The sequence below is a fragment of the Macrobrachium rosenbergii genome, chromosome 51 (genome assembly GCF_040412425.1).
Source record: "Macrobrachium rosenbergii isolate ZJJX-2024 chromosome 51, ASM4041242v1, whole genome shotgun sequence".
NCBI classification, from domain to species: Eukaryota; Metazoa; Arthropoda; class Malacostraca; order Decapoda; family Palaemonidae; genus Macrobrachium; species Macrobrachium rosenbergii.
The window spans coordinates 48,424,883-48,452,021 of NC_089791.1; the positions used below are offsets into that span (position 1 = coordinate 48,424,883).

A 27,139-nucleotide genomic window follows, 5' to 3' on the forward strand; every position below is an offset into this window, starting at 1 on the left:
AACAAGAGCTATTGCTGTCATAAAACTAGCTCAATTACTAACAGCACTTATTAACGGGATGGTTTTAATTTGAATGGATTTACAAAGTACCTGGACGTTGATTATTAGGTACTGATGGAATTAGGAGAAAGATCCCTTTTAATTATCCAATAAGTTTGATCGTTTCTAAATAGTGGGCTCGAGAAAGCTTGTCCTTTGTAAACAAAAAAATCTGGAACAAACTATCACGTCTTATGAACTGAGTTGACGAGTAATATATATATGATATTGGCCGAGTATTAAAATGGCAATATCTGAGTCCTGGAGATTCTGCTATATATGACTAAAAAAACAAATGTCATAGCAAAGTGCCTAATTATACATGAAAATATAACCCGAGAGTAGAAGAACTCAGAATTGATGAAAAAGCTGGCCGGGAAAATGAGGTCCCGCGTTTATTCAACATGGTAAGAGTTTATATAAAGAAAAATTCCATTTTAAGAAAATATATGTTCCAGGCATTTTGGATGATAAAGGACCAATTATTTATGATGCGTTATATATATATATATATGTTAATATATATATATAATTGAAATATATATGTATTAAATCTATATTTTAAGCTATATATTATAATATATATAAAATATATATCGATCATATATATATAGATATATAAGATCCAGATAAATCCTGGAATCACTGGTTTGCAATAAGACGAATGGTTTAAATTCCAGATTCTATAATTGTGATATAGGTTGACAAAAGAAGTTCAGGCTTTGAAATATATTTGGGATTAGAAATAGAAAATAGATGTTGATGGAGCACATACATACCCAAGTGTATCTTATCTCCTCATTGCATCGGTATCTTGACGAGAAGACTGCTTACGTCTCCGAAAGCTTGTACTTTGTAAATTAAAGTATCCTAAATTAAAACCATCCCGTCTTATTAAAGCCCAACGCGATTTGTTGTTATGACTGAGCTGGTTTTATGCCAGCAATGGCAGTTGCTCTAGAGCAGCCTGAAAGTCTAATGCGAGTAATATGAGCTATATATATATATATATATATATATATATATAGATATATATATATATATATATTTATAATTTTTGATATCCAAAAGGCATACGTATATATGTATTTATGCACATTTAAAACATTACATATATAACAAATATATATCTTCCTATGTCTCAAAAAATAAATGAAAAACTGATAAAAAACAAAGAACTAAAAACCAAGACATTTCAACAGAAAATGGAAGCAGAACACGGCAAATGCCTTTATTATGATCGACCTGCACCTTCAACAGGTATAATGGAAGTTCGGTGGCCATGACCTGTCTTTTGGTGTCCTTTATAAAGGGTCGCCTTTACCGTGATAATATTCGGTTACGGATGATGAAGAAAAAGACGAGGAAGTACAAAATGATCGGTGGGATTTGAACGAGAAGATATTTCATTATGAGCACAATAAATCTTTTATTGGTAGACTAATGACGGTGTTTATTGAAAACTCTAGATGAGGATTCCTTTTAGCTCCAAAATAGAGATGGGAAAAAACTTGTGTGTGACATTACAATCAGAAACCATATATATATATATATATATAATCATACTGCGAAATTTTTATATATATATATATATATATATATATATATCATATAACAGGTATAAAATCAAATCGCAAAATAACTCTTAATCTTTCTAAAAATATAATTCTTGCATAATTCCTTTCATCTGGTGATGGCCGGCACTCGTCACAAGTTATTGAAAGGCTGTTCTGGTCTACAATTATAACCGCAATCCTATTACTCTTGTTAAAACACCCAGACTAAATATTACCAAATTAGTGCAAATGTCACTCAAATTATGCAGTCAGCGTTACTTACCTGGCAAAGCAGAGTCATGTATTGTAGCTCTGTCCCTGGATGCTGGGCTCTGAAATACCGAAGGTAATCTAGTTAGTTTGTCAAGCTCTAAAGTAAATAAATGAATACATAAATAAATATATAACCAGTTATATATAATGATAAGAAAAATTAAATTAAATAATTTGCATATAATTCATAACCAATAAATTCTAATGAAGATGGACTTTATCTTTCCAAAGTCTTAGACTGAAAAACCCTTTTAATACTATAAAAAGACCAATCATTTTTATTATATCCTCTTCCGCAAACTCTGAAATAATGAATGTTAATCTAACACATTCCTAATCATTTCCAAATAAGAAACCACTACTGTAAATTTATAAGGAATGTTAAATACATATGGACAATTAATCATTACGTTCATCATTTAACCATTCTGTTCTTTACGGCGTCAATAACCTAGACGTTGTAACGCCAGTTTAAATAGCCATAAATCAATCAATCAACTTCTGTTCATTATCACAGAATCTTGGGATAAGAAAACTGACTGACTCAGTCTTTAACAGTAATCTCCGAAAATGAAAAAACATCTTTTTAAACTTACAAAGGGCATACCTTCAGTAATACAAAAACACTTAAACGCTTGCTCGCGCGCACGCACACATACGGACACACATACACACACACACAGTCCATTTCGTGTGTCATCAACGAGGCAGTCTTTTTCTGACCTTCCTGACAATGCTGACGCTTCACTGCCTTTGTTGTCATCACAAACACCCTCTAGATGACTTGGAGGGTGGTGGTAATGGTGGTTGAAACACATGGAGGAGGGGGAAAGGGGGAATGAAGTGGGGAGAAGTGAAGAAGGGAAGAAGGAAGGGAAAGGCTAGTTAGGAGGAAGTGAAATCCGGAGGAGAAACGGGTGAGGGGAATGAGGAAATAGAATGATGATGTGGATCTGAGAAGGGATGCAGAGAGAGAGAGGCATGGGGAAGGAAAATAGTGAAGAAGAAGAAGAAGAAATCTGATAAAAGGAGGGAATGGGAGAATAGGAAGAATGGAACGAGAAGAGGGGTGGGGAAGAGTGGAAAGGGCATGAAAAAGAAGGGGAAGGAAAACAGTGCAGAAGAAGAAGAAGAAGAAAATGACGGTTTGATGAAAGAATGGCAATGGGAAAATAGCAACTAAGCAAAGAGGAAGGGGGCGGCATGAAAAAAAGTATAAAGAAGTTGAGGGAATATACTGGAGGTACAGAAATGGTAAACGACTGAGGAGGGATGAGTAAAATTAAAGGAAGAAGAAGTACAAACTGGATAATTATACAGTTTTTTCTAAGAAATTTATAGGAATGAAAGGAAACTCGTAAAATCGTTTCAGTCCAACCCAGCAAATTTTGCTTCAACATTTCACCAATTAAACCGTTTCGCCGATTCAGTTATTTTTTTTTCAAAATCGTGAAACATATCCCAGACCTATTATTTTAATGATCCTAATGTACTGTTCCCAACCCTTCCCTCCTCTTCTTTCTTCTCTCTTCTTCTTTCTCTCTCTCTCTCTGTGTGTGTGTGTGTGTGTGTGTGTGTGTGTGTGTGTGTTTATGAAGAGATTCCTGTTAAAGGTTATGACACTGACAAGGATCGAAAGGTAATTAGCACGAAATGACACACGGAGAGAGAGAGAGAGAGAGAGAGAGAGAGAGAGAGAGAGAGAGAGAGAGAGAGAGATCATCGAAGGGGGAGAAATGAAATAAATAGGAGAGAAGAGTATAAGGGGGAGTTGGAGAGGGGGAGGGGGGAAGAAATATCAACCACTGCTCCTGCCCCTGCTGGCATTTCTTTGATACTGTCATTATTGCGCTTAGTTCGACTTTATGAATATTCAAAACCGCCAAAGCCGCCGTCACCTGACGCATTCCCTCGCTTAGGGACCAGGGACGAGAAAAACAAGACACACTCACTCGTCGTCTCTTTCGTTCTAAAAACAAGACACACACTTCGTCTCTTTCGCTCTAACAGACGAATACCGATCGGGTCTCGATGTAGAAAATAAACTCGTACATTTCACACGTCTTCAGATTCTCTAAGGCCTTTCTTTTTTTATCTATTTATTTTTTTTTGTTGCCGGCATACTCGTCAGGGGAGTCTGTCAATCATCGCCGGACGAGGCCAAGATGTCACGCACGCGGATGACGCCGGGGCGGCTCGAAGGGATTGGTTGTCGCTCTTGGAGGAGGAGGAGGAGGAGGAGGAGGAGGAGGAGGTAGGGCCTCCTCTTCAACCCCGGGGGCGATATTTTAATTGTCGCTGGAAAAATTCCTATTGAAGAAAACCCAACAGAGAGAGAGAGCAGCGGTGGCGGCCCTCCGCTGCTAAGGTTTATTAAACAATTGCTCGCTTTTCTCGTTTGGCATTTTTCGCATTCTCGCTTTCATCTGCGGATTTCTTGTGATCTTTACAAGGGGAGGAAGGTGGGGAGAAAAAAGGGGAGTGAGAAAGATCAGCAGAGGGTATGTGAGGAAGAGGGGGAGTAGAGGGGTGGGGAGGGGAGAAGGTTTGAGAGGCAATGACAAGAGTGGAGCGCCGTTAAAACATGGAGAATACAAAGAGAATAATTATGTAAAGGGGATGAGAAACTACAGCCAAATGCATGATAATACAAAAAAATGAAAATCTTGGATCATAAATAATTGTTTAATGTAATTAAAATGAATTGCTGAAGCAACATTTCAAATAAAAATTGACGTTCGAAAAAATTAAGTATACTGTAACAAATACAACAAGAAAGAATGGTTAAGATCGTTTAAAGAATTAAATAATACATTCATTTGAGGGAAAATGATCGATTTATTTTTTAAAAATAAAACAAGCATTTCTGAATATAACAGTTGCGTAACAATCACTTGTTTTATTTGAATTATACAGACATAATACACATTATCCTTTGAGAATTTTGAATCCTTTCCTGAACTAGACAACAGGAAATGCCTCCATGTAAAATTTGTTGTATACCTAATGTTGATATGTGTTTCATGGTAAATAAGTTGACAATACTACACCGTACTATTCCTATATATAATCAAATGATCTGACTCTCCCTTTCCTTCAAAGGTATCCTTCAGAGGAGTTTCGATTATATCAGCAAAACTGCTATATATGTAGAAAAAAAACTTTAATAATAAAAACAATTATCCCAAAAGCCTAATCGAAAAGCCATTGAGTGTTGGCGCATACACCTACTGTATAAGGACGACAATAATTTATTTAAAAAAAATATTTATGGCCATAGAACCTACAGGCTCTGAAAGGCAGTAGGTTATTCTTTATGAAGAATTACAATGTATTGTTCAAATTCCATAACAGAATTGGAGAGTTAACGTCCAAAGTATTCAGTATCATGCATAGGCCGATGGGAGAGGCAACACAATGACCTTTTGCAGAATAAACGCGACATAAACAAGAAGAAAAAAAAAGGGTTGGGGATCAAGCCCGGAAAAAGACGACGATGCCTCTTAAAGAATAGAAGGCTATGGAGACAGAGGCCCACCAACTGGTAACATTTTTCCGACTAACTCTTGGAAGCTACGCCATAAATGCGCTATAAAATTTTACAGAAACCCCCTAATTCCTGAAGAGTTTTCCCAAGAATTGGGGAAATATGTAAATGCCTCTGGGAAATTATAAATCAAAACTTGTAAAACCAAAATAACGATCAACACCAGTTCAAGAAGTCTCAGAACTCAAGCAACGTGACGTAAGATTTACTGTAATAGTTCCATAACATAAGATGTACGATAATATGCACAACACAAAACACATGGTAATATACATAACCTAAGATAGGCTGTAATGTACATTACATAGGATAAGATACATGTTGATATTTATCAAATACATAAAAGACTACGATAAGAAGCGTCGTGTACCTCGTAAATTTGGGTGAAATTACGGTAAAGCCAGCGTCATTCCGATATTTCCGCAAATGGAATGTAATTGCGCAATTTACTTATGTATAAAACGATGCAATTTAAGAAGACAATTGGGATATTCGGCCCATCATCCCTAATTTTCCTGAACTTCTGAGACAGTCATTTTGATCACACACACACACTCTGAAGATTTCAGCTCATAGAGGAAATGATGCCACGTGAAGTGACAGTGAACTCGTGATATGTATGTACTGTATGCATGTATGTATATATACATATATATAAATATATAATATACATCCATATATATATATATATATATGTGTGTATATATATATATATATTATATATATATATATATATATATATATATATATATATATATATATATATATATATATATATTATGTGTGTGTGTGTGAAATAAATCAAGGCATGCAATTGAGAAAAACTTTTTAGACAATACAGTAGTAGGCAGCGAGAATGATACGCGACTAAGAATGATAAATAAAGGGTTACGGTTTAAGGTATCACAGAACGAGAAGAAAGGGAAGTTGAATAGGGAGCGAGAAATAAAAAAAAGGGGGTATTCTTCTACCCCCACCCCCTGTCCAAACCCTCAGACCCCCATGAACCCCCGACAACCGATCAGAGTTATAGGCTCCCGCTTCTGGATCTCATTAAAGGCCGTAATTCTGACGAGGGTAAAATCAATATATCATTTGCATAATCATTTTCTGCCATTATTGGCCATCTCTCATTTCACGCTCGGCGCCCGCCACAATACGCCCTCATTCTTGCCTGCCTTAACTCATTCCCGCCCGAATAAGTCGGCCGTGGGCGGGAGGAGGAATGTGTCTCCAACGCGACACGAAGGACCGGAGGATTGCTGGGGACTCCCACCACTCGGGCTCCCGCAGAAGGAAGGTTAAGCTTCGTTAGATAGAGAAATAAGGGTTACTGTAGCGTTACGAAATTTTAAAACGATACGATCGTAACAGAGAAACGAAAGTTCCAAAGCGCTACTGTTGTAGTGCAACCAGTTTCGCCTCGAGTTGAGCTGTAGTGAATCAGGGTCAGGGCATTTGTAACTCTTTAACACAATATTATTATTATTATTATTATTATTATTATTATTATGTATTATTATTATTATTATTATTAATGAAAATATTCTACAAACAAAAATTCTAAAATCTGAGAGGATTTTTCCCTAAATATCCTCGAAACTTATGAGGTCAGAATTATCATCATAAATGCTAACGAATACTAAATTTATTCGTTCACTGTTATCACTAAATACTTCAACCAAAACACCAAGATTAGATTTTCAACCATAACAGGGGATGCCCAAAAAGGTTTGTTCTCATAAATGGAAATGCATTTTATCCAATCGAAAAAAAAAAACTTTGGTTCGATTCCTAGTCTCCAAAGGTTCATTGATCTTATATAATTCCCTCTGGGTGTACGTTACCCCTAAGATGGATTACATTTGATATTACTATGTGTTAATTGTGGCTTCACATCTAACTATAAGTTTCAGTACTAAGCTAATGTGGGGGCTACGATTCTTAGCAAAGATCGTACATTCGACATAAATTGTCAAAATAAAGTCTATATCATCTCTATCTCTCTTTTGAATTGCAACTTGGATTGGAATATAAAACTTGAGCCAAATGCCAAGCACTGGGACCTATGAGGCCATTCAACGCTGCAACTAATGCCAAACAAATTGTTAAGAAATGCGGAGAGTAAGATGGAAGAAATGGAATATGAACGGAGGTATAGTAAAAAGAATGAAAGGAGTTGCAGCTAGTGGACAAAGGGACGATCCAAAGAACCTCAAGTAATGCCTACAGTGCGCCGCGTGAGATACACTGACGGCACTACCCCCTTACAGAGTATTTCTTCGATGGATGAGTGAGTTAAGTCACTGCTGCTCACCTAACCCAAAATCGACACAGGTTCGAATGCTGGTCAAGATAGTGCTCTTCTTTATCATATGTAATTCCCTTTGGGTGCAAATTCTTACCAAGGTATAGCGGATTAATACTGATGAGTTATTTGTTTTAACAACATTTTATACATACATACATACATACATATATATACGTATATATGTATGTCAATACAAACATATATATATATATATATATATATATATATATATATATATATATATATTATTATATACATACATACATACATACGTGTATAAATAGATGTAACAGTTATATATATATATATATATATGAATCAATCTGCACGAACAAAATATATATATATATATATATATATATATATATATATATATATATATATATATATATATATATATATATATATATATATATATATATATATATATATATATATATATATATATATATATATATATATATATAAGACAAGAAAAATATATATATATATATATATATATATATATATATATATATATATATATATATATATATATATATATATATATATATATATATATATATATATATATATATATATATATAAATATATATATATATATATATATATATATATATATATATATATATATATATATATATATATATATATATATATATGTCTATCATATATAAAACATTTCTTTTGAAGCCCCGTCATCAAACGAAATCTCTAGTCATTACGATGACGCTTTCAAAATACCAAAATGATGCAAAATAAATCATAATAATATCTCCGCATTACCTTGTTCATCTTCCAACAATACAAATGCAACTGATTTCACGCAGCAGTACCACTGTTTTCCTTCCATTTTCAAAGGTAATTTAGCATCAAAAGAAAACATGAAAAAACAAAGAAAAGGAGAAAAAAGCAAAGGGACAGGAGCCACCCCCTTCTCCCACCCTTCCTCCCTCCCTCCCTCGGCAATTCCGCTGGTCTCTTTAGAAGGCCTTTTCCAAAGTTTTCAACATGTCCGAAGCAATCTAAACTGGCCTCCCTGTGATAACCTAGGCATTCTCTTCTTGTGAGAGTGCCGATGCCGAGCCTCATGTCTTTTCCATGCCTAGATTTATATAAAATAAGAAAAGAGTTACCTTTTGAGTAAAAGAGTGACTATATTATTTAGCATAAGAAGTTGATTTTTTATAGAAACAAATAGTAAGTAGTTGCTATCTGAAGCATAATGTGAAGTAATAATTAGCTTGTCAGTTCAGCTGTTGAGAAACGTGGTTGTACCAAAAAGATCTTCGGCTACAAGGCATAATGGTCACACATACAGGATATACCTATGTATCGCACACACACATATATGTGTATGTATATATATGTATAATTATATCTACACACATATATTGCATATATTATATATATATATATATATATATATATATATATATATATGACTCACATATATATTATATATATATTATATATTATATATATATATATATATATATATATATATATATATATATATATATATATATATATATATATATATATATAAAATAAGGAAGACATTGGTGCGGAGGTAGAACAAGATTATATGATAACATCGTCTCTTCCGAGCTTTCCTTTCCTACCACCCCAAGCCCCGACCCACACCCCCTTCCCCTCCCCCTCCACTTGATCCCCTTTTACTATTACATCGGTGTTATACTCCCATGAATAACCTCGATTAATCTGGCGGTCGGACACTGGGCTTCGGATTTAATTAAACTTGCTTGCACGCATTATTTCAGGCTACCTGAAAGCAATATCCGGGTCAAACGACCTCTTTTAACGGCCCACCGAGTCACTAAGTCCACTCATAAGAGCAAAGTTTCGGCTTCACATAACAGAATATAAGGTCATCGCTCTCTACGTATATCCCACGCAAGGTCTAAAGACCTTGATCGCACGCTCCTATGGGGCCCGATTGCGACCCGATTCTTGTAACGGGTCACTCTGTAAGAGCGAGCCAAGTCTTAAGTTTTTCTCTGAATGAGAAAACTCAAGTGTTTTGCACTCTATAAGAACTGGAATATAGAATTTAGGCCAAAGGCTATGCGCTGGGGCCTGTGAGGTCATTCAACGCTGAAATGGAAATTGAGGGCATATGAGGTTTGCAAGGTGTAACAAGATAAAACCTAGCACTTGAACTGTGAAACAACTGTTTGCAGAGGGTGGAAAGTTAGATGGGAGAAAGATAATATGAACAGAGGTACAGTAAAAGGAATGAAAGAGGTTGCAGCTAAGGGTACTGATGGCACTACCCCACTATGGAGTTTTCCATTCTTTAATTTATTCACTGATTACAACATAAGAACAGAGTGCTTTCGAAGTAGCTTCTCAGACATAAATGCTTGCAAAATTATTTCCCGTTTACTAAACTCTGTCCAAAATCTTCCAACATAACCAACGTTTTACAGTCTAAAATTCACGTCCTTCAATTTAATGTACATCACAACACCACAGAATTACTCACTGCAGACTGCCGTCTGTCTTTACTTTTAACAATACGCTAATGAGACGGGTAAGCGCAAAACTTTTTTTAACACAGGACCGAATAAAACCAGAAAAGGGTTTTATTCATATGATCAGAATCTAATCTTGTTACTTAGATCTAACCGTCGTACTAAATGCTGATGAAATATTCCTGCTGGTAAAAATTCATGCCCGAGTAAGCGCTGACATGACAGTTTATCCTTATAATGCAAAACCCCCGTATGCTGTTTTCTAACATTCCTACGTCCAAAAAAATAAAAAAATTGGTTTTATTTCAACGACGGGTGATAATAATTATCATTACTATCATAATTATCATAGAATAAAAAATAATTAAATGAGACCTCGGAAGCAGTATTTCTATTCCAGACACAAACAAGACTCGCTATAAGGATTGCTTCTTATGCGATAACTAAATTACATCAAGTTCAAAAGCTTAGACAGCCTGATGGCATAAATTAATCGATCCCTGTCTATAATGTGTGCAAAACCTCTTACCTTTCTTATCAATTGCGAGAATTCCATTTGGCATTTTTTTAGTATTGCAGTCAACATTGCATATCAATTTACTTCAAGGCTGCACTCTGCTATCGTGATAGCAGCAAAGACGACAGGACAACGAGTTCTACGGAAGCCATTTTTTATTTTTTTTTTCATTTCTTATTTTGGTGCTTTTTTTTTAACCAAAGGAGACGGCGAGACTTAGTCTCACCTGAAGAAGGCCTCAGAAGGATCACCACTCGAGCACCTTAATAGCGAAGATTCTCCGAAAACATAAGCCATAAAAATAATAGCGTCAGGTAAGGGGCCAGCCTCATGGCGTCTTTAGGAATGGACTCAAAAAATAGGAGAAAACGCTAGAACACTATTGGATACAAATAAAAATAATAATAAAATTACGCCGACATACCCACGGTTCCATTCCTTGTCTCCTGTAGGCACCGACAGATCTTGCCCTTCAGGAATTTATTTACAGTGTGAATGGTTACAAAAAAAATGAATTCCAAGTACCATTAATGAGAGTAGCGTAAGACAGAGAATTTGTAACAAGATAAAGACGGATTTCTGGATAAAATAATTCGTGACTGAGGATCAGTAATAAGCAAAACATACTACTAAATAATAATGAGGAAAATAAGTGTCTTGCTTAGTATCACATATGAACAAAACCAATTTATACACAGAAAGGTTAAGCCAAATACTGAAGAGAAGTATTTGAATGAATGAACGGAGAAAAGTATCGTACTGAATGAATAAAGAAAAGTATCGTAATGAATGAGTGAAGAGAAGTATCGTAATGAATGAATGAGCAAAAAGTTACTAATTTTAGTATATGACCAGTAAGACACAAAGACACAAAAAACTATTAGTAAGTAAAACAAAAACAAAAAAATTAGGAGAGAGGAGGAACCTTTACTGTGATAATCATCTGACAAATCTCTCTCTCTCTCTCTCTCTCTCTCTCTCTCTCACATGCGCGTATCTCAACTTCAGGTGATTTATGGTTAAAAGTAAAACATGACAAAAGTTCCCAAGAACAATAAAACTTTCAACTTAAATAGTTTATCAAGGACACGACAAAAGTTTGCATGGCATCTGCGAAAGTTCTTAAATATTCTTTCTTAAAGCTCATACGGTGAAGAAGTCATACCTCTCAGCCGTATTCTTTAAACGGTACCTAAAAAATAAATGCTAAAGTAATTACAGTAGCAGTTATGTTAAGAGTATTTTAAGAAAATTAAATATAAAAAGACACACATATATATATACGTATATGTATATACATATATATATATATATATATATATATATATATATATATATATATATATATATATATATATGTGTGTGTGTGTGTGTGTGTGTGTGTGTGCATGTGAGTAAAGGTTTTCTCGAAAACAAAAAGAAACAAAAACAGAAAAACTGCATCTAAAAATTAAATACCAAAGTTATTATATTAAAGTTGCATTAGGGTACTTTGGAAACAGTATTTTGGGAAAATTATATATATATATATATATATATATATATATATATATATATATATATATATATATATATTCATATATATACATATATATATATATAGCATGTGTATAAGATTTCCTTGGAACAAAAATAAAAACAAATACAGAAGAACAATGACCCCTTAAAAACAATGATTTTTTCGCATTAGCATGATCAAGTACCATGTGCAAGACAAGAAATAAGAAGAAAATCTTGACAGACGGTTGGCAGAAGGATTCTACTTGTTCCGGAGGTCTCGATGCCTCCTCTTACTCCTCCTCCCCCTCTTCCTCCGTCTCCTCGTCCTCCTCCTCCTCCTCCGTCGGTCCGTCCGTGCCGTCACTTAAGCGTAGGCATGTCACTTGCAACTGATTTGATTAGAAGGGAAATTCTTGGCACATTCTCCACACAACAAAAATCAATGGATGTGAAGCATCAAAGACCACTATTGCTCCTTACTCCTTCCTTCCTTCCTTCTACTCTTCCCTTTTCCATTCCCTTCTCCCTTCTTCCTCCCCTTCCCCTCCCATCAACCCCCACTATAGTAGTATCTGGTCTTCCCCATCCCCTCCCCTACTCCGCTGTACCTCTCCCTCCCAATATTAATGGCGGATTCCCTGATGCGACCCAAAATTAAAAATATCTATTTGACAGCACCGAATTCCATTAAAATATCAGAGCCTAAGCGTTTGAGGTTATTAAAATCCCGAGACTCACTTGAGGGAATATCTGTATGGGTGTGGGGTGGGGGGTGTAGAACGGGGGAGATGATGGGTGGGTGGGTGGGACTCTCGAAGACATATTGTGTTGTTCCTCGGTAATGCTGGAAGAAGACTGAGGAACACAGATAGAGAATCATTACACATAATGCATCTGAGAGAGAGAGAGAGAGAGAGAGAGAGAGAGAGAGAGAGAGAGAGAGAGAGAGAGAGAGAGAGAAGATTAAAATAAGAAAGCCAAACTAACAGACCGGGAAAAACATACTTTGTTTGTGTCATTAAGTGAACTAAACCGTAAATCATGACAAATTGTACAAAGCAATACTGTTTGTACTGAGACTGAAGTTGCGTTGAATGCTGAGGAGAGAAAAAAATGGCAGGAGTTACATCATTAAAACTTAAAGTTGCCATGACGGGACTTTGCAACTAAAAACTCAATGCATCCGACAGGGCGTATAACAACGACAGGAGGTCTTTGAAAATATCTGAGAAATGATGAACTTAGAATACCTTTGCTATGAACTGGAGAACTTCGTTAGTTACCTTTAGTATCTGTATCAACAAGAATACTTCCCAATTGTAAGTGAACAGTTTAATGCAGAATTGCAATAATACAGTCAAGTCACCTGTTCGAGGATTGGACTTCCATTCACAATCTGTTTAGGGATAAAAGTCACCTGTTCGAGGATTGGTCTGTCATTCACAAACTGTTTCGGGATTAAAGTCACCTGTTCGAGGATTGGTCTGTCATTCACAAACTGTTTCGGGATTAAAGTCACCTGTTCGGAGGATTGGTCTGCGCTATTCACAAACTGTTTCGGGATTAAAGTCACCTGTTCGAGGATTGGTCTGTCATTCAAAACTGTTTCAGGATTAAAGTTACCTGTTCGAGGATTAGTCTGTCATTCAAAACTCTTTTTGGGATTAAAGTCACCTGTTCGAGGATTGGTTCTGTCATTCTAAACTGTTTCGGGATTAAAGTCACCTGTTCGGAGGATTGGTCTGTCATTTACAAACTGTTTCGGGATTAAAGTTACCTGTTCGAGGATTAGTCTGTCATTCACAAACTGTTTCGGGATTAAAGTCACCTGTTCGAGGATTGGTCTGTCATTCACAAACTGTTTCGGGATTAAAGTCACCTGTTCGAGGATTGGTCTGCCATTCACAAACTGTTTCGGGATTAAAGTCACCTGTTCGAGGATTGGTCTGTCATTCACAAACTGTTTCGGGATTAAAGTTACCTGTTCGAGGATTAGTCTGTCATTCACAAACTGTTTCGGGATTAAAGTCACCTGTTCAGGATTGGTCTGTCATTCACAAACTGTTTCGGGATTAAAGTCACCTGTTCGAGGATTGGTCTGCCATTCACAAACTGTTTCGGGATTAAAGTCACCTGTTCGAGGATTGGTCTGTCATTCACAAACTGTTTCGCGACACCATCTCGCCTCATCAGTGTGACGAGATATTTCTGAAATGTTGTAAATATTATACCGTAGGTCTCGATCTTACAGGTTTACTAATCAAAAAATTTCTTTATGGATTACAGGCGCCATGAAGGGAGCAAAGAGATGAACCCCCTTATATTTCGAAAGTGTTGTTACGATACTTATCGTCTTCAAACTTGAGGGAATTTTAACCCTACCGTGAAAATATATAACACTAATTATTCGTTTTGCTTGCTTGCTTCATCAAATCTCTGCTCTATAAAGTAGTATCATCGCTGAGCTTCAATGAAGCTCCACGATGATAAATACTACAAATAATGCTACAATAAATGCTACTAATAATGATACCGTTACCGTAATATCTGTCACTAACGCTACACAGGTGGGATAAAGCAATGTGTCATTAATATATACCAATTAAAGTGGAATATGTCTTATTCTGCCAAATGAAAAACATGTGACAGCCGAATTCTGTACAATAAAGCTTGAGGTGAAGTTCATATAGGGATAAATAATACTATTTATAGGAATGGAATATAAAATTTAGGCCAAATGCCAAGTGCTGGGACCTATGAGGTCATTCAACGCTGAAGCGGAAATTGGGAGTAAAGGAGGCTTTAAGGTGCAACAGAAGGAAAACCTCTCAGTTGCACAATGAAACAATTGTTAGGAGAGCGTGGAAAGTAAGATGGAAGAAAGGTAATATGAACGGAGGTACAGAAAAAGGAAATGATCAATTATACGAAAACTGATGATGATTGTTATTGATACCAATCTGTAAATATTGTAAAGTTGCGAAAAACGGGTGCTTTATCGTTACCAATATTTAAGAAACGGGAAAATGGCTGAGGCAGCCTAATTCACAGCCAGGTAGGTAATGATATATGAAATTATAAACAGGTTCAGTAAAGTTCTCTCTCTCTCCCTCTCTCTCTCTCTCTCTCTCTCTCTCTCTCAGCATGCGCGTACGTAATGATATGTAGTAACATCAGAGAGAAAGTCAATCACTCGACAGGAGAAAAAAACTATGATCGAGGGAATGCGACCCAACTCAATTTCTCCTGTAATATCGACAAGGCCCGGCTTACCACAATGTATCGCCTGAACTTCATACATTCCGAGCACCTGCCGCTTCAGGTCCTCGGAAGGGCGCCTACAGAACCGCAGGGGAATGGATGCCTCTCGTAACCAACGGCGTCGCCATCATCCATCACGCCAAAAAAAATGACACGAAGGAGGCGACGAAGGAGAAAACGCCGCCGGATTCGCAAGACGAAACATTCTGGGAAGGCGAAGTGTCGGTCGCTCTGGCCTCCGCAGTAGTAGGTCTTCGGTAACAAGACTAAGTATGCCGCTAATTAATTACTCTATTAATTTATCAATTGTTAATTACTTCCCTCTGCGGCCGTAATTGCTACTCGGGAATTTTTAACCCTTTCGAGACGGGCTGTTCCTGCCTTCCTTTCCTTTCCTTTCCTTCCCTCCTTTTCTTTCTTTCTTCCTTCCTTCCTTCCTTCCTGCCGGATGACTTGCGACTCACTTATTAATTATGAACATATCAGAAACATTTCTCTCATTATTCATTTTAATTACGTCTCTCATGAAGATTCAGGCGTTATTTCCTCCATTATTCACTCTAATTACCCCACTCATGGATACTCACGCAGGAGTAAGGTACCACAACTAAAATACCAAGGGGGTTAAGTCAAATATGAACGATGAAAACTCAAAACATAACGGTAAACGTTTCCTGTATCTAAAAGTGTGCATAACGCTCAATAAATAGCTGCAAATTATTAGTGAGCTTTCTAAGGGACAACTTTACCTCTGTTCTCATTACAAAGTGAACATTTCCATCAATTTAGTAAGCTTTACGTAAAACTCAAATGCACTTAGTTGACCAGCCTCATACGTTGGGAAGTAATTGAAGTGATTAATATATACTTACATACATAAAAGTTCCTAAAATTTAAGTAATATTCTCTACGACGCATGCTAACCCTACAAAAGAAACTCGAAAGGCAAATGAAAACCAAACAGTACAACAACAAAGAATGTTAGCAACGACATAAAACAAGTAAAAAATGCGCCGAAGTTTCTTCGGCGCAATAGAGTTTTTTGTACATCGTATAATCAGGGGCACCGAAAATAGATCCATCTTTCGGTGGGCTCGGTATAATGCTGTATGAGCCGCAGCCCATGAAACTTTAACCACGACCCGGTGGTGTCCTGGCCTATATCGTTGCCAGATGCACGATTGATAACTTTAACCTTATATATAATAAAAACTACTGAGGCTAGGGGGCTGCAATTTGTGTTTGATGATTGGAGGGTGGATGATCAACTTACCAATTGGCAGCCCTCTAGCCTCAGAAGGTTTTAAGATCTGAGAACGAACAGAAAAAAGTGCGGACAGATAGAAAATAGTTTTCTTTTCAGAAAACTAAAAGCTAAAAATAAAATATAGTAAAGAGAAAAAAAGGCAAAAAAATATATACAGGATGAAGACGAATTAAAATAACTTTGAGGAACAACGTTAAAAACAAGTTAACATAAGTCATCATCTTCTAAACGATGGACGGGTTCTTTTCTACGAATATAACAAACAAGTGCAAAGCGTTCGGTTCAGGGCTTATAAATATACATAGACTTTGTGGAACAAGGTTATGAACAAGTTAACACAAATCATTTTTAAATGATAACCGGTTTTCCTTTCTACGAATATAACCATCATGGGCAAATCATTCGGTTCAGAGTATATATATATATATATATATATATATATATATATATATATATATATATATATATATATATATATATATATATATATATATATATATATATATATATACTCTATATATATATTATATATAGTGTATATATATATACACATATATATATACTGTGAATATACATATATATATATATATATATATATATATATATATATATATATATATATATATATATATATAATATATAAAATTCCAAACTGCAAAACCCTCCCAGTACTGTAAAGCAAGAACAGCAATATAACATCAGTGCAATAATATCCAAATCGAGAGGAAGAATAGAGGAAAAAAAGTATCTCCCGTAAAGAAAAAAATCGGACCATAACCAACGGCCAGTAAATCTTCCCGGAACGATAACGGAGTCGAAGTAGACGATTCTCATCGGGATGGTTTTTTTTTTCTTTTTCCTTTTTTTAGTTTTTTTCTAGCCTTCTCTTTCCTCCTCCTTCCTCTTTTTTTCTCTCTGGGGCTATTAAGAGCCATTTAACCCCTAGCGATGTAATCTTCACTTTCTCCTCACCCTACGACCCTGGAATGGAGAGAGAGAGAGAGAGACGAGATTTAAATACAATACATATATTTACACACACACACACACACACACACACACACATATATATATATATATATATATATATAGAGAGAGAGAGAGAGAGAGAGAGAGAGAGAGAGAGAGAGAGAGAGAGAGAGAGATTTAAACATAATATATATATATATATATACATATATTTACATATTTATATATATATATATATATATATATATATATATATATATATATATATAGAGAGAGAGAGAGAGAGAGAGAGAGAGAGAGAGAGAGAGAGAGAGAGAGAAGGGGGCGTATCCCACAATCTTTATGTCTCTTCCTGACATATTTTGCATCTAGCAGACATTATCAATGGTAAAACTGAGACGATCATATTTATTAAGATAGTGTCCCAAGAACAATTTTTTGGTATTTTTTAGTGTCTCGCCGTAAAGCATTGTGGTCAATGCTGGTGGTAAAATTACTGTTCCAGATGCTCTGTAAATTACAGTCCATCAGTACTGGCTACTTATGACAAACACGGGGTGGATGACGCTGAAAGATATTAGAACAGGTGCTCGTGTAATACCACCATATGATGCATATGAAATTTTATTATTATTTTTATTGTTCAGAAGATGAACCCTATTCATACAGAACAAGTCCACAGGGGCCACTGACTTGATATTCAAGCTTCCAAAGAATATGGTGTTCATTTGAAAGAAGAAACAGAAGGTGATAAGATATACAGAAAGGGATCAGTTACCAGAAAAGAAAAAATAAAGTACAAAATTTAAAACAAAAAATAAATTAACAAAACAATAGTTACAAAAAACCGTAAGTAAATTAAAAAATACAATGAGAATTGCATTTGGACAGTGCTCACACCATTAAATAGAACGACTGCAAACAACGCTTACTCAGTCAGCCAAGCTTATGCGGCACGAATTTAAAGGCCTCATAAAAAATAACACCAGACAATTTAACGAATCATCCGGCTTAAAGTACCTCAAAACTAATGCAATCCAAGTCAATATTATTAGCATCCCGTCCGCTAGAAAATATCTAATGGTTCCTTCTGAAAGTGAAAGGGAGGTTGTCCCTGAGAAAGCTAAATAAAATTGTCAACTACTTTTGTGGATCTTTATATACAAGAGAGAGAGAGAGAGAGAGAGAAGAGTGGATGGAGTCGTTCATTTGGCTATGACTTGGCGCTATTTTCCCATTATCTATTCAATTCTTAATACATTATAACCCTTGAATCTGTAGGATTGATTTACAAATAAATAAAAATTCTAAATAATATATATATATATATATATATATATATATATATATATATATATATATATATATATATATATATATATATAATTCGTGTTTGTATTTACCTACTCGAAAAACTGCGCAAAATAAAATATTTCATCGAATTCACAGCCACGTACAATGATCCATCTCAGCCAGAAAAAGAGGAAAGAATAAATGAATAAAAAAAGACCAAGAACTGAAGTCTATAAAACGAAAAGAAAAAAAAAAGAGATCCCCACTCTTATTTTTTCTTCTTCCCTTTATCCGCGGGCGACGAGAACTCAAACGCTAGCCCCACACAAACACAGACACAGACACTCACACAAACACAGACACAGACACTCAAAACCTCATTTAGATATGTAATGTCACACCACCCTTTTTATTTTCCCCGACAATTTTTTAACGATCCAGACCGGGGCTAATTTCCATATGCAACGGGTGAGCCCCACCGCAAGAAATAACAAGGTGTTGTTTTACATCTAACCGAAGATACTACTGTTACCCACAACCGCCCCTAAAGAGACCCCGTACTCAAAATGAGGATTTGGTTGGGATGGGACGGGAGAGTAGGACCACACCCGTGGAGAACATTTTACTCTATCAATTATTTACTTTTGTATTTTAGCATACGCCTTTACTTAAGAGTGTTTTTATTAAACAAAGAAATATGCTACTGTACTGTGGTTCGTTTCGTATTGTTAAATATCTTTAACAATCGTAAAATTGGGTACCAATTTCCATTATGGTACTTGCGATATATTGAACTAAAATACTTCAGCAAAAATGATGTTCTAACCTTCTGTTGTAGTGACATTAAATGTTCAATCACTTACGGCAGCGCTTGCAAAAGCATTTTGTTTCCATGTTTCTCTTTCCTTTCATGTCCATTATAAATGACCATTTTTTTTATTACATTAACAACAGACAAATAAAGGATAAGATATGCTTGTTTTTTTTGCATGTCCCACAGGAAACTCATACTGTTCTTACGTAGGAGGTCTTAGAATTCTTTTACAGGAAGCTTTCATCATTGTTATTTCTCGACACTTAAATGACATTCTTATTTTATTGACAGTCGTCCTTTACATAGTTCTTTTTACACTATTGTTTCAGCCTGTGCTGAAAAAAAGGCAGTCTTTTTGGCTAAATTCTCAACGTTTACCGTTGAAATCTCTTTATTAGCTTTAGCTTTGGCCTGATATCATGAGATTTTTTTATAAAGAAACATTAGCGATATTTATTAGGAATTTCAAGGGGGAGTAGAATACTTATAGATCCCCTTGAAATTCCTAATAAACAGTGGGTAAAGTTTCTCTATAAAAACAAAGGTCAAGGTTATCAGGCCTAAAGTAAAGTTAATGCAAGGAGTTCAAGGGTAAATATTGTGAATTTAGCCAAAAAAGACCTCATTTATATACGCCTAGGTTGAAACGATAATGTAAAAAAAAATAGGATATAAAGTACTACCGTCAAAAAAATAAAAATATCATACGCGTGTAAAGAGGCAACAACGATACTAGCTTTCTGTAAAATGATTCTAAGACCTCCTACGTAAACAACAGCATGAGTATCCTGCGTGACAGGCAGGAAACAAAAACAATCATATTCACCCTTCTCTTATTTGTCTCTTGGTAATCATAAAAAATTTAATTAATAATGGACATGAAAAGATAGAGAAACAGGAAACAAACATACATTTGTAAGAGGTGAGGTAAATGCGTGGGAATTTAACATCACTAAAGCAGAAGGTTAAAAAGTTATTTTTGATATTCTGCAGCCTAGCAATAAAACGGGAAAAAATGGCTAACTTTCCCTTGTTTACTGGTACGAAAAATTATGGCTAAAAAGTAAAAAAGAAATCCACACCTTTTATATAATTTTTGTGAAATATAAATATCCTCCTACCATTTCAAGTTTTTTAAAATGATACAAGGCAAGGTTCAACAAATCTATGGAGTCTGGTATTAAGACAGCTTTAAAAGAAGGTCGAGCAATGGTTTTACCATTATTGAGAAAAAAGCCACATTCACACTCAGAAAAAACCATGAAAATCACGAATTATTAATAAAACAAAGTCATAAGAATAAAAATATAAGCTGGAAATGGAATTTTAAACTTCGAAGGAAAATTCACCCAACCCATGTACAGTATACTTTATAAATATTTTCACAACTTGCATATAAAACACTTTGTCTTTTAGCATACGCTCTCATTTCATAGGATTATTATAAAAAATAACATATATTACTATACTATGGTCCATATTGTTAAATATCATTAATCGTCAAAACGGCTAAAATTTTGCATTTTTGCACTTGCAATGCACTGCAGTAAAATGTTTTTAGTCCCATTTGAAATTCCTAATAAACAGTCGTTAATGTTTCAACATTTAAATAGTTTTAAAAAAATCTTTTGAATTTGTAAAAACTGGAATCTTTTGGAGCCAGCTGAGAGAGAGAGAGAGAGAGAGAGAGAGAGAGAGAGAGAGAGAGAGAGAGAGAGAGAGAGAGTGAAGCGAATTATAAGTAGCAGAAGCGGGAAGGGACGACGTCACGTTCTACAGAATGAGATATTTTAACAAGAGCTCGTGGAGGTCGTCCAACAACAATAAGAGAGAGAGATAAGAAGTACCGCGCCCAAGAATGAATGGAGAGAGAAAGTCACTTAAGTACAGGCTTCCATTTGATCCCAGAACCAACGCTTCTAAATTGCTCTGTACCGAAATGTTGAATTTGTGAAGGCATAAAAAGTATAAATTCATAAAAAGTCTGTGGGATACAGTCTTAAGAGCCTAACCTGATGTGTCAATCGTGGGTGACGAATAATAATAATAATAAAAATAATAAATTACTATTATTACTGTATTAATAATGCCAACATGATAAAAAAAATCTAAAAATTTTCAATATTCTGAAGAATACAGCCAATGTACCTTAGCCCACTCACGTACATGCAACTTGAAGTTCATTGCAAATATGAGATCGAAGGAGACAAAAATCCTCGGATCCAAAAATTAAATTTGATCGTAAAAAACAAAACTTCGGGCTTCTTCACTAACTTAATAGCAGATGCCATAACAACAAGATTTCATCCTTTCGCGAAACGCCATAAAGGAACGCAAGCCAGAGCTTGTCGTTCTTACGTCATGCGATGGGATGATGCAAGATCCTGAAGCAACTTGGAGGATATCGATGCCGGGAATAGGAAACTCCGTGGGAGAGAAATGAATTGTTTCTGTGCATAATTATGCGTCAAAATCTCTTACCACCTTCAATGTAAGTATAAAAATTCTGAGACGCTTCGTTTCTCAATGCGTAAAGAACGTTTTCGATCAACTTCGTGTTTATGGACACATCGGTACGGTACATAATAAACAACAAATTGCTTTACATTTATAAATACATCTTCCGTGTCCAAAATGAACATGGAATTTCCAAGTAATGCATTTATACCGGTACTTTGCTTATGGAATTACTTCTGCTTGTAATTTCTTTGACGAATTGCCTCTGATTTACTCTATACTCGCACTTTCCTGGTGGCTTTGCTTTATCATATGATATTCTTGTGGCTATGTTACTGGGTATATTTTTCATGTCATTACTCCTGACTATGCTTGCTTTCTCTTGGCATTACTTCTGACTATGCTTTCTCTTGGCATTACTTCTGAATATGCTTTCTCTTGGCATTACTTCTGACTATGCTTTCTCTTGGCATTACTTCTGACTAAGCTTTCTCTTGGCATTACTTCTGACTATGCTTTCTCTTGGCATTACTTCTGAATATGCTTTCTCTTGGCACTACTTCTAACTATGCTTTCTCTTGGCATTACTTCTGAATATGCCTTCTCTTGGCACTACTTCTGACTATGCTTTCTCTTGGCATTACTTCTGAATATGCTTTCTCTTGGCACTACTTCTATGCTTTCTCTTGGCATTACTTCTGACTATGCTTTCTCTTGGCATTACTTCTGACTATGCTTTCTCTTGGCAGTAGTTCAGACTGTGCTTTCTCTTGGCATTAATTGACTATACTTCTCTTGCTGTTGCTTCTGACTATGCTTTCTCTTGGCCATTCTTCTGACTATGCTTTCTCTTGGCGATTCTTCTGAATATGCTTTCTCTTGGCATTGCTTCTGACTGTGCTTTCTCCAATCCAATTACATTCACTTGAACTCCTAATGAGTAATACGAATAAGCTATAAGAATGAAGAATTAAATCACCCTTCCATAAAAAACAAACACAAAAGAAGCTAAGTGAGGTAAAAGAAGAACGCTAACGAAGGCTCCCTCAAGATGCTCCTGAATGATTGGGTGTAGACACATGATAATATTAGGGGATAAGGGCCAAGATGAAGGTTAAGAGGAAGGTTGGGGGGGGGTGTTATAGGGGATTTCGCTAAATCCTGCGAAGCGAAGTCTTTCCTCAACTCCCCTCTCCCCTGCCCTCGAAAATCTCCTCTTCGACCTCCAGTGCAACGCCCCGATGCATTCGGCGTCCCCAGCATCCCGATTAGCCCTGAGATAAAACTAAGACTGGAGCATCCAGGAAGATAAAATAGCTCTTGAAAGTTCCACCGGAGAAAATTTAATCCCAAAGATACATGCCGAGGTCTTTGTCCAAGAAAAGACCAGAAAACACACCCTAACCCCCCTAAAGGCACCAAGACTCTCTCTCTCTCTCTCTCTCTCTCTCTCTCTCTCTCTCTCTCTCTCTCTCTCAAGGCGGTATTACACTAACCGCGTCTTAGTTGTAATGCTATTAAAAATGATTCCCTTTCCCCACCGACACCCTACAGCCCCGATGAATTTACATATCCGACCCTTTTTTCCGTATAAAGTATTTAATTTCCTCGACCGAAAACCTACACCCCCGAACATACCCCGAGTCCCTACCCCCTGTTACCACCTCCGAGGGGGGTTTTGATTCAATGGAATAATGTAAAGGGGTTTAAGATTCTTACACCACGTCGCCTACGAGATCACCTAACTTGTTTCTCGGGCTCAGGTGCGGAAGACGCCGAAGGGAGGAGGGCTGGATTGCAAGAGGCTGGATCCTTGGAAGAGGAGGAGGAGGAGGAGGAGGAGGAGGAGGAAGAGGAGGAGGACCTCCGCCTTACAACAAAGAGGAGTTTAGGCGTCGAGGAGGTAGATGAAATAAGATCATGATGACTTCGACTAATTTCTTTTCGTCGTGGGGTTTATTTTCTTTTCTTCTACCGAATCAACAGACATGATGCCATACCTTTCAGTTTATTCATTCTTCTTTACAACTTATGTACACATGCATAAATGTATAAGTACATATATAATATATACATTTATAACATACATATCGTATATATATATATATATATATATATATATATATATATGTGTATATATATGTGTGTGTGTAATAATAATATATATATATATATATATATATATATATATATATATATATATATATATATATATATATGTATGTATATATATACATACACAACTAGGAAAAAGGGAAACACATGTTATATGAACTTCAATTTCATTCATACTATTAAAATGTGTTCCTTTCAATTTTCAGTCATTTTGAATATTTACTTTTACAGAGAATTCCAAATTTAAAAACGCATAATAATATTCAAAGTAAAATAAAATATTTAAAATACGATAAAATAAATTAAAATAACTGCAATAGAAAAAGAGACAAAACAAGAGAAGGAATTGTAAATCGAAAGACATAGCACATTTTCACTATTAAACAATGAATCATTTTTCTTCAGAACGTTTACTCAGAAGTGACGGAAACTTCATTACGAATACATTTACAACAAGACCGACTGCATTCATTCCAATAAAAACGAAATTAAACGAGTCCCTATTATTTGTGTTTTTCAAAGTAATCTTTGGCAAATGATGCCGGGAGATCTTTCCAACGAAATCGGTACACGTGAGGACGATGATGAAATTATTTCGTTGTCAAGTGGTGATGAAAATAAAACTGGTGAATGGCAGTGAAAAGAATTCCTTTCGGGTGTGGAAATAATTCTCGATGAGCGATAACGAGGTCAATCCTAACCACAGATGATAACCATGATTCATGAAAAGTGATAAACAGATCTACTGATTGAGTCTGATCTACAGTAACTGATTATTATTACCAACGACCAAGTGGGTCGTTATACAGGTCTAATATACTCAGGACAGGGCTGTCATATTGACGGCAGATACAACAAACAAAGGAGGGGAAAACAAAAAAACAATAAAATGACTAATATTAATTTATTAACAATATTTACAAGTGAGTCAGGTCTGGCAAAAATACAAAAACATAAAAGGTACAATAAGGCCAAGGCGGCACATAAACAAAATCAGTTAAACAATTAACTTTATAAACAAAAATAGCTGTAAACAAAAAGAGGCAAAACTAAACAGCAGCAGGCAGAAAATAAAATACCAAACATACGTCCTCCATCGGGGCACCAGACCCCTCAGCTGCACGACAGGGACAGAACCACAAACCATAAAACCCCGATGGAACGTCAGGACAGCCTCACGCTGTCATCAAGATGAGCAGCTCGTGGTCACACGACTGCTCATGGTCACACTCCCACCTCTCGACGTGCTCCACTTCGCCCGTGCGTGTTTCTGCTCAAAAACTCGACCAACGTCGCTCGAAACTGCCTGCTGCTGCGCACCGCCATACCTTCGCTGCCCCTACCAGACCCGACTGAAGAAAGAAAAACGGCGCTCACGACAGGGAACATCAAAGCAAAACTTGGAAGGTAAGGAAGGCGGCAATCACAAAGGGAACGAGCGGGAACCAGCGTTCCGAAAACCATCATAACGTGACACCTCCCCACCTAAAAGAAAAAAAAAAAGATTATTTTTTTTTTTTTTTATCATCATGATCCCCAATACACTTGTGTACCCGCCAGCAAAACAGAGCCATCCTGTCACGGTCGCCATTGTAACGACCCGAGTGGGTCGTTATGCAGGACTTTAATAATACTCAGGACAGGGCTGTCATGACTGACAACGAATACAACAAACAAAGGAGGGAAAACAACAAAAACAATAAAATGAGCTAATATTAATTTGTATTAACAATATTTACAAATGTGAGTCAGGTCAGCAAAAATATAAAAAACATAAGTACAATAAAGGCCAAAGGCAGCACTAAACAAAATCAAGTTAAACAATTAACTTTATAAACAAAAAGTAGCTGTAAACAAAAAGAGGCAAAAATAAACAGCAGCAGGCAATAAAATACAAACATACGTCCTCCATCAGGGCACAAGACCCCTCAGCTGCACGACAGGGACAAGAACCACAAACCATAAAACCCCGATGGAGACGTCAGGACAGCCTCACGCTGTCATCAAGATGAGCAGCTCGTGGTCACACGACTACTCATGGTCACACTCCACCTCTACGACGTGCTCCACTTCGCCGTGCTCAATTGCTGCTCAAAAACTCGACCAACGTCGACTCCAAAAACTGCCTGCTGCTGCACTGCCCACGCTACCTTCGCTGCCCTACCAGACCCGAAGCTGAAGAAGAAAAACGGCAGCTCACCGACGAACATCAAACAAAAAAACTTGAAGGTGGGAGGCGGCAATCACAAAGGGAACAGGCAGGGGAACCAGCAGTTCCCGCAAAACCATCATAACGTGACAATTATTATTATTATTATTATTATTATTATTATTACATTATTATTATTCAGAAATGGAACACTATTCTTATGGAACAGGCCTACAGAGCCCAGTAACTTTAAATGCAAGCTTTCAAAGGATATGGTGTTCATTTGAAAGAAGTTACTGAAGATCCGCACGTTCACTGATTGGCAACAAAATCTTTATGAGTATCGCATATAGTATCCAATCTACACGATATAGCAAGATATAAGAGGTACAGTGACAGTCAGAATTTGATGATAATAATAATAATAATAATAATAATAATAATAATAATAATAATAATATAATAAAGGACAGGCCAAAATACTATTTCCTTGCACAGCGAGCTTCTACAAACCAGAGTGGATTTTTGTGAAAAATGGAATGACCTAAAGATTTAGAAATTATTTCTCTACTA

The 27,139-nt window shown here is 36.0% G+C and overlaps 1 protein-coding gene across 4 annotated transcripts in view; it reads right to left on the minus strand.

Moving 5' to 3' along the window:
• Nucleotides 1-27,139, minus strand: part of LOC136833381 (myelin transcription factor 1) — an 862,112-nt gene that overhangs the window by 367,515 nt on the left and 467,458 nt on the right. For all 4 annotated transcript variants that reach the window (XM_067095437.1, XM_067095439.1, XM_067095438.1 and 1 more), the window contains one exon: nt 1,879-1,927. In XM_067095437.1, coding sequence (XP_066951538.1) covers nt 1,879-1,927 — 49 coding nt within the window. The remainder of the gene's footprint in view (nt 1-1,878; nt 1,928-27,139) is intronic.